This window comes from Saccopteryx leptura, chromosome X (assembly GCF_036850995.1).
Source record: "Saccopteryx leptura isolate mSacLep1 chromosome X, mSacLep1_pri_phased_curated, whole genome shotgun sequence".
In the NCBI taxonomy this organism is placed as follows: Eukaryota; Metazoa; Chordata; class Mammalia; order Chiroptera; family Emballonuridae; genus Saccopteryx; species Saccopteryx leptura.
The window spans coordinates 44,004,635-44,013,646 of NC_089516.1; the positions used below are offsets into that span (position 1 = coordinate 44,004,635).

The window sequence follows — 9,012 nt, forward strand, 5'->3', positions numbered from 1 at the left end:
ATGCCAAGCTTTTCCCCACATCAGGGCCTTTGCACTAGCTGTTCCCTCTGCCTGGAATGTCCTTCCCCCAAATATTCACCTGGTTCACTCCTCTCTAAGTTGAGCATAACTCACCTCCTCCAACTGGCTTCCCCTGAATATCATACCTGAATGTCATTTCCCCTCAGCACACAGCAGTTATCATGATCTGTAATTATCTTTTGTTTCTATTTAATTCCTTCTTCTTATCTGTCTTCTCCCCTAGAATGTCAGCCCCACTAGGTCAAGAACTTTTGTCAACTTTTTCCACTGCTTTATCCCCAGACTCTTTTTTTTTTTTTTTTTTTTTTTTATAGAGACAAAGAGAGAGTCAGAGAGAGGGATAGACAGGAATGGAGAGAGATGAGAAGCATCAATCATTAGTTTTTCATTGCGACACCTTAGTTGTACATTGATTGCTTTCTCATATGTGCCTTGACCGCGGGCCTTCAGCAGACCGAGTAAACCCTTGCTTGAGACAGCGACCTTGGGTCCAAGCTGGTGAGCTTTTTTTGCTCAAGCCAGATGAGCCCGCGCTCAAGCTGGCGACCTCGGGGTCTTGAACCTGGGCCCTCCGCATCCCAGTCCAACACTCTACCCACTGCGCCACCGCCTGGTCAGGCTATCCTCAGACTCTTAAGTAATGCTTGGCTTAGCGCATCATCCCGATACATCAAAGTAGCTGATTTAACCCTGGTCAGGGCATATACAAGAATCAATCTAATGGCCTGACCAGGCAGTGGTGCAGTGGATAGAGCATCGACCTGGAATGCTGAGGATACAGGTTCGAAACCCTGAGGTTGCCGGCTTGAGCGTGGGGTCACTGGCTTGAACATGAGATCATAGACATGACCCCATGGTCGCTGGCTTGAGTCCAAGGTCGCTAGCTTGAGCAAGGAGTTGCTGACTCTGCTGGAGCCTCCCGGTCAAGGCACATATGAGAAAGCAATCAATGAACAACTAAGGTGCCACAACTATGAGTTGATGCTTCTCTCTCCCCCTTCCTGTCTGTCTCTCCCTGTTCATCTCTCTTTCTCTCTCTTGCAAAAAAAATAAATCCAATGAATGTATAAATAAGCAGAACAAACCAAAGTTTCTCTCTCTCTGTCCCTTCCTCTCTCTCTAAATCAATTAAACAAACAAATAAATAAAGTAGTGCCTGCCAATAAATGTGTGCAGAAAGAAAATAAGAAACAAAGAAGTACAGGCTAATGAACTGAGGGGAAAAGTGAATGAATTAATGTATATATGTAAAACTAAATAAATGAAAAGGGATAGACGAATAAAAGGGACTTGGGGAGAAAAGAACCCTAAATTCCCACATTTGGAATATGAATGAACTGAGATTTAAAGAAACAAAAAGACAGTTATTTTATTTTTGTTTTAAAATCCTTGAGTAAGAACTGAGAAATTTTTGTATAAAAAGGGCTTTTACTACAGTGACTGGGGGCCAGTCAGATATAACAGCATTGAAGGGGGTGGTGGGGAAGAAATGGGCCTTGGGGGCCTGGAAGGAGAGAGAGGAAGACAGAGAGCAGCAGCTGCCATGGGACCAGGTGCAGAACGGGTGGATGTGGTGTTGCCTTAGTCATCCCATTCATCGTCCTCATCGTCATCTCCAGCCTGGTCCTCCCCTTCGTCTGGAGGGGGCAGAAAGAGTGGAACTCAGAGGTGCAGCAGGGTTCAGAAGCCCTAGAGAGAGGGTTTCCTAGGGCCTGAGAACTCAGGGGCTCAGAGTCCTGGGAAGCTGAAGTGTCCTGCTAGGAAATCAGATCTGGGGCCTGTGCACTGGATAAGGATGGGGCTCCCTCAGAGGAGGGAGAATTAGGGTTTCTGTTTGGGATAAGACAGGGATTATAGTTGGGGTCTGGGTTTTATTTGGAGTTAATATTATTTTCAAAAATGGGTGGTTAGTTAAGATATTGTCACACAAAGGATAAAGCGTTAACAGTTTTGTCACTTAATGGTATTTAAATATTATTAGCAAAGGTGGACTAAATTACAATACCTATACTGTTGTTTCATAGCGGGTTAATGTTAATATTGTTGACACATAATCGGATTAATGATAATATTGTCAAAATATATGAGGTTCATTATAATATTGTATACAATGGATTCATGTCAATATTCTGAACAAACTCTGAACTTAATAATAATATTATTGTCAAAGTTGGAGTTCATTATATTATTGTCACATAATAGGTTGAGGTTCATGTTAGCCTCACATAATTGTCATATGAGGACAATACTGTTGATACACTGGGATTCCTGTTAACATTATTGCAAAAAGACTGGGTTAGTTATATTATCATATAATGAGTTACTATTAATCTGTTGACACATGGAATTAAAGTTAATATTGCTGTCAAAGATGGGACTCTATAATATTGCCATCACATAGTGGATTGATGTTAATAATACTGAACAAATGGAATTAATGTTAATAGTTTGGACATACCTTGTCATTAATATTAATATTATTGTCAAAGATAGAGTTAATTACACTATTGTTACATAATGACGTTAACATGTCAAAAGGAGACTAATACAAGAGTTATGTTAACACCATCATTAGCAGATGGGGCTAATGTTACCACTGATGAAGACTGTTGGGGTAGTTTTTAGGCCAACACCGGCCCTGGGAAAGAGAGTCACCATCTTGGCAGGATGGGCCCCAGAGAGGGCAGCCTGCAGGTGGCAGGGGAGGGAAGACTCACCTGAGGAGTGGATGACTTTGCTTCTCTTCTGCATCACATGCATCAGGGCACCTACGAGCCCCTCTGAGCTCTGAGGCGGCAGCTGCAGCGCAGAACTCTCTGAGGGGGTCTGCAGCAAGCAGGGTGTGGCACAGAGGGCTCAGGGCCTCTGAGAGCGCCTCTCCCCAACCTTCCCATTCCCCTCCAAGGCTTCAAGCCCACCTCTCCGCATCAACCTCCCAACCTCATCACTGAACCTCCAAAGCCTGGGGTCCCCATCAGTCGCAGCTCCAAGCCCCTACCATCCTGACTTGCACAGTACGCCCCCGAGTCTCAGACTCCCAGTCCTTCGCCCTGCTGGTCCTCACCTTGTTCAGCTGAATTCCCTGCCGGATTTGATCCAAAAGGGCGCCCCGACCTCCACCAGCGGCCAGGCCCCCCACAGGCCCCAATGGAGGAGGGACTGGAGGAGGGATTGGCCCATCCCCAGAGCTGGGGGGTGGGGGGGGCGGTGGCGGTGGCGGTGGCAGTGGTGGACCTCCAGCTGCAGGGGGTGGAGGGGGCGGTGGCCCAGAGCGTCCTGTGGCTGGAGGGGGTGGTGGTGGAGGGCCCCCTCGGCCCGGAGGTGGGAGTCCCCGGGGAGTCGGCGGGGGCGGTGTACCTCCCAAAGGTACAGGGGGCAGTGGACCAGACCGACCCTTGTTACTCCCCACAGTAGGGGGCCGAGGGGGCTGGTTTCCTCCTCGAGATGGTGGTGGGGGTGGTGGAAGTGGCTCTGAGGGGGGAAAACAACACATAGTTATTACTATCATTTTCTTCCAAGCCTATTTCACTCATTTGTAAAATTGTACCTTACGGACCAATTCCCAATTCAACCAGTAGAAGGGTTTGCATGAGGACTAAGTGACTACAGTGTATCTTTTGGAAATCAGCTACCAGGTTTGAAGAAGAAGGGGGCGTTCAGAAAGATGGACTCACCCTGGCGTCTCATCTCCTGACGTACAGCTTCCAGTCCACCCTGATCCTCAATGAAGTCATAGATAAGTTTGGAGGTCTCAGCATCAGTGAGCTGAGCCTCACTGATTCCCGCCCTAGAGAACAGGCTCCGCAGAGCTGGGTCCAGGTTGTTCACCTGCCCGGGAGGAAAAAGTCAGCAGAAAAGGTGGGTGAACAGGGTGGGGAGGGAAGGAGCCCAAATTATCATGGAGTCCACACCAGAGAGGAATGTGAGAGGGTTGTGGGAAGGGTGGGGTCTGGCGGTAGGTCTGACCGTTGGACGATGGAAGGGTAGGTAGGAGTTGAATGGGGTCCAGGATTTTTGGAGTTACTCACGTCAAATCCATTCTGGGGGTCCCACCCCACGTGGCTGACATGTCTAGGGGAGATGAGACCCCAGTGAGGCCCCACTGCCCTTCCTTCCCTTCCTTCCTAGTGAAGCCCTCTTTCTTGCCCTCTCTTGCCCAGAGGGACTCTGAGAGGCCATAAGTGAATGAATGAGTGAATAAGTGAGAGCAGTAGTTATGGAATTAGAAGGGGTTCACAGTTTGCGGTGCTCATCTTTCCGCTTCATCCCTTTTCCTACCATCTATCCACCCAACCATTTTTCCAGCTGGGCAGTCACATTCACCTCTTAGACCACTGACCCATCATATATTTGTCTCTACTTATCTTTCTCCACACATATATTTACCCATTTGTCCACCAATCTGTCCTCACTTACATTTGTCCATCTACCTATCCATCTACCCATGTGCCTACCTTTCCATCCACCCACTCACTTGTCTCCATTCAACCACACACTTCTGTCCATTTATCCATTGAACTGTTCATTCGTCCACATATCTGACCACCTACCTATCTCCATCCACCTTGTCTGAGAATCAATCAGCTTGTATATCCATCTGTCCACACTCATTCACTCACCAATCCTTCTACCAACCAATTCCCATTTACCCATCCACCCATCCATCCAACCACCATCCATTTCTTCTCCAACCCACCCATTCATACATTCATTTCATTCATTCATTAATCTATTCATCTACCCACCCAATTACTCACCCCCCAGCCCACCCAGGTTAGGACTAGGGTGAGGCAGTGAGATGCCTAGAGTACAAAATTTAAGGAGGTACTCAGTCTCAGAGTTATGAATTGTACTTGCATGACCCTGAAACTGTCTCTGTAAATTGTGTAACCTTGGTGCCTCACCTGCCTATACCTAGTCCTGGCCTTGCACCCACCTACCCATCCAATCATCTACTCAACCGCTGACCCACCCAGTTGCCCATCCTTCCACCCACTTAGCTCTCCTGTTTACCTGTTCATCTGCCCCCCTCCCAGGGAACTGTGGGCCCACTGGAGAAAGGTTCTCACTTGAATCCACTGGGTGCACCAATATCAGCCTTTCTGATCTTTTTCTTCCCTGAGCGTTTCTTATCAGCTGGGACTGGCCCAGGCGCTGGAAGCCCACGGTATCGTGAACTTGTGATGTCTGGGTTCTGGATGTCCACTGTCACCAGCCCCAGGGAAAGTGGGCCAGCTGCTGGACCTATGGATAAAATAAGGTGACTAAACCATTGACCCACTTACTTACCAGCCAAAGCATAGGGGCAAGAGATAGGAAGACTGTTGGGGAAATCTGTGTATGTGTTTGATAGTCATGGAGGGAGTGGGTGAGGGACCCAAGTAGGTTTTATGGAGAAGTGGAAGGGTGGTTACCTTAAACCATTCATACATTCACTAATTCATTTATTTATTCATTCACTCATGCTTATCACTTAATATTGACTTATTTTTTCACTGGTTCAGTAATTAATTTTTAAAGTTATTTGTTCATTCATTCAAGCATTGCTATCTTTGCTGATCCAAATTTTATGTCACTTTTTTATTTGTTTACTATTTAGTTCATTCAATAACTCACGCATTCATTCATTTACTCAATCATCTTTCCATCCATTCATCCACTTATCCACATGCCAATTCATCTATGCATCTATAAACCCACCTATACATCTATATATCTATCTACATTTTCATCTTCCTATCAATTCATCTCCTCACTCAACCATCTATCCACCACCAATTCATCCACCCACATATCCATCTATCCATCCACTCAATCATTTGCCCACTTATCTCTGCACCCACCAAATTACTCATCCACTCACCTACTCTCCACCCAACTGTCCATTCAAGGACAAGGAAGAATTAGCACTCACCCCCTTGGTCTCCACCTGGGTGTGGGGGCAGAGGTGGGAGCCCTCCTCTTCTCTCTAGGAAGATGGAATGGGTAGAGAGCTCTGACAACCCTGCCACAGGTTCCTGGGCTAGGTTCTTATTATTCCTACTTGCACGAGAGGACTCACCTTCATTAGCTGGTGCTGGTGGTGGAGGTAGCTGGCGTCTGTCTGTGGAGAGACAGGCAGACTGAGAACCAGACCATGAGAGGGGCTTTTACAGCTCCCTACTCCTGCACTCACCTCTGCCCAACCTCCTTCCCTCCCCCAAGGCCTCCTCACCTCCACTTTGCCTCTGATTTCTTTTTTGTATCTTCTCCTGCACCAGGGCCTGAAAGGCCTGGGCTTCACTCTCGTCTGCAAAGTTCAGCCCCACTTGGCAATCCTGCACACACCTTGGGGTCAGAAGCCTTCCAGGCCCCCTATACCTTTCCCATCTCCTCCTCACACCCCAGCTGAGGCCCAGGGGTTGGGTGGTCACTTACGTCCCCAGCGAAGGTGTGGAAGAAGGAAGTGGGAGTGGCGTAAACCAGCTGTGAGTATAGCTCCTGTTCCCAGAGCAGTCCTGTCTGGAGAGGTGGAGAACACACTGGCACTGAGGCATGCCCTGGGTGGTGGGTTTCTGTTATCTGGGCAAGGAGCATGGTGTCCAAATTTGGGGGCCCAGGATCTGATTTGGATATTTCCAACTCAGCAGCAGAGAGTTGGGGGTCTAGGGCTTAGATGTAGAGGGTTGGATGGGAGTTAGACTCTACAGTGAGAGATTTGGATTTGGGGCCCTAGATGTGGGACTTGGGGGCTTGAATTTGAGAGTTTTTTACTCCTGTCCCAGGACACTGTGCCCATTCTAGACTCTGCCCCAAATACCCCCCCTCGTGTGGGCCTTCATTTGGGCAGGCAGGGCTCCAGTATTGGGAGTTGGGGTTGAGATTTGACGTTCAGGCATAAGATTGGGAGTTTGTGGAGAGGGGTTCAGCCAAGGTATGTGCAATTTGAGGTTTGAGGAGCAGAGTTATGGTTAGTATTTGATGGCTTTGGGGTCTCGATGTGGTTATGCTGGGTTTATCTTTATGGGCTTATAAGATGAATGGGGGTATGTGCCTGGGGAGTTCAGGTTTGGGGTTTGTGGAACAGATTCAGGAATTCTGAGGTCCATGCCATGGAGATAAAAGGACAGATTTGGAGTTCAAAAACTGAATAGCATATTAGGCTTGGGGTTTAGGGGACAGATTGATGACTTAGAAGCTAAGCAAACATCTGTGGTTCAGGAGTTATGATGGGAGATATCTAAGACCCAAAATGTTGAATTTAAAGTAGACTTGAGTTTCAAATAAAAATATAGTGGTCTTTTTATTGTTTGTTTAGTTTGTGGAACAGTTTAAGTTTAGATGGTATACTAATATGTGGGGGGTTATAGACATTAACATGGACACTCTAGGGTCAGTCATCGCAGACTTAGAAAGGCAAAAAGAGTTTGATTTGTGGATGAAGTCTTTGGTTCTGGAGCCTAGGGGTTCACTGTTCTGTCTGAGGGCTCAGAGCTACGGACACAGATCTAGGTTTACAGGTTGAAAACCTGTTTGCATGTGCAGCCGAGGCAGGGATCACCTGAAGACCGTAAAGGCGAATGAAGTAGGACTTCTGGGGGTTATCCTTGACAAAGCACACAGCCCCACAATGCTCCTTGGTCCAGCGCTCGGCTCCAGGGGGCAGTGCCAGGTACAGCTGAACAACTGTGGTGGCCAATGTCTGGGAAGGGAGAGCAGGGCTCAGTGGAGTCTGGTCAGGGGCAACCAGACCGTCTGGGAGCCAGACTTTTTCCTTCCCTGCCCACGGCTGTTGTGGCCTGCCGAGAACCAGCACAGCTAGTGGAATTAAGAAAACAGACTTAAAGAGAAAAAAGATGGCCTCGGGAGGGCTTTTTGCAATGCAGAAGATAGCTTGCAAAAAGCGAGCCTCCACCCCCTACCTGCTTCATCTTTAGGGCAAAGTGAGGCCATGCAAATCAAAGAGATCATTAAAACAAAGTCACATTTCCAAGGCATCCCAAGAATTCTACCAAGTGCAGAAAACCCCCACCATACATAACATCTTAACTTCACAAAACAAAAGATAAAAAGGAAATTGACTTAAGTCTTTCAGAGGGATATGGGGGATAGGAGGAGTATAAACAATCCAGCACCACAGCTAACAAGGAGGTGTGAAAAAAATAGCCTTTAGCAACTTCACTAAGCAAGTGAGGTGGGGGGTTGGGCAGATTGTCAGTTTACTGCCAGTTCCCCACACCTCTGTCCCCCCAAAATCTAAACTGACCCTGTTGGCTTTCGGTCCCCAACAGTGGCCCCAAAGGAAGAGCCACAACCAGAAAATAAATAGACATAGAGATCTTCCTTGGTGAATGGGGGTAAGTGGATTCTAGGCGAGAAGATGATGGAGAGGAAGAGGGTGAGAAAGAGGAGAGGAGCAGGGAAGATGAGGAGAGAGGAAGGGGAGGAAAGGAGGAGAGGAGAAGGATGCGGAAGAGGAGAGGAATGGGGGGAAAGGGAGAAAGACAGGGAAGGCCAAGAGGTCCCCAGCTCACCCAGCATTTCCTTCCAAGCATCTCAAAGAGTCGCTGGTTCTCATGGTCTTGGAGGAGGCTGGAAGGTATATTCTGCTGAACCACTGGTGCTCCACGGCCTCCAGGCCTGCCTCCCATAAGGCCCGCGCTCATTGTGCCTCCTGCTCTTGTCCTCTCCGGCTAGGCTCTGGGTACAGGGTAAGAAGAGGAACTTCCGCAGTGAGCAGGGGAACAGGAAGTGCAAAAACCACAAGGGAAACAAGTCCTCCAGAGGCACCTCAGTGGGCTTGGGCTCCTCCTCCCTAGGACAGGCTTGGAGCCTCTGCCTTCAGACTGATGCCCTCTTCCATTTGACTGGCTAGACCCATCTTTTGGAACAGTTCATGTCCTGTTCCTTCTTTCCTTCTCTCTGGTGCCCATCTCCCTCTGACTGGCTGAGATCCTCCTCCCTCTGATTGTTTGACAGCAAGAGCTAGGCCACTATATAGCACTTCTGTAG

General features: G+C 48.0%; 1 protein-coding gene across 2 annotated transcripts; it reads right to left on the reverse strand.

The window, feature by feature from the left end:
• Positions 1-1,372: 1,372 nt before the first annotated feature.
• Positions 1,373-8,699, reverse strand: WAS (WASP actin nucleation promoting factor). Of its 2 annotated transcripts, none has more exons than XM_066356333.1 (12): positions 8,535-8,699; positions 7,562-7,702; positions 6,439-6,522; positions 6,236-6,338; positions 6,083-6,124; positions 5,936-5,989; positions 5,091-5,265; positions 4,050-4,092; positions 3,696-3,849; positions 3,086-3,492; positions 2,739-2,847; positions 1,373-1,658 (listed from the first exon to the last, which is right to left on the reverse strand). In XM_066356333.1, the coding sequence occupies exons 1-12, from the start codon at positions 8,664-8,666 to the stop codon at positions 1,603-1,605; spliced, it is 1,500 nt and encodes a 499-aa protein (XP_066212430.1). In that variant the 5' UTR covers positions 8,667-8,699; the 3' UTR covers positions 1,373-1,602. The 2 variants fall into 2 exon arrangements, with proteins under 2 accessions (XP_066212430.1, XP_066212429.1); XM_066356332.1 differs by having other exon boundaries at positions 6,439-6,582.
• Between the last annotated feature and the right edge of the window lie 313 nt (positions 8,700-9,012).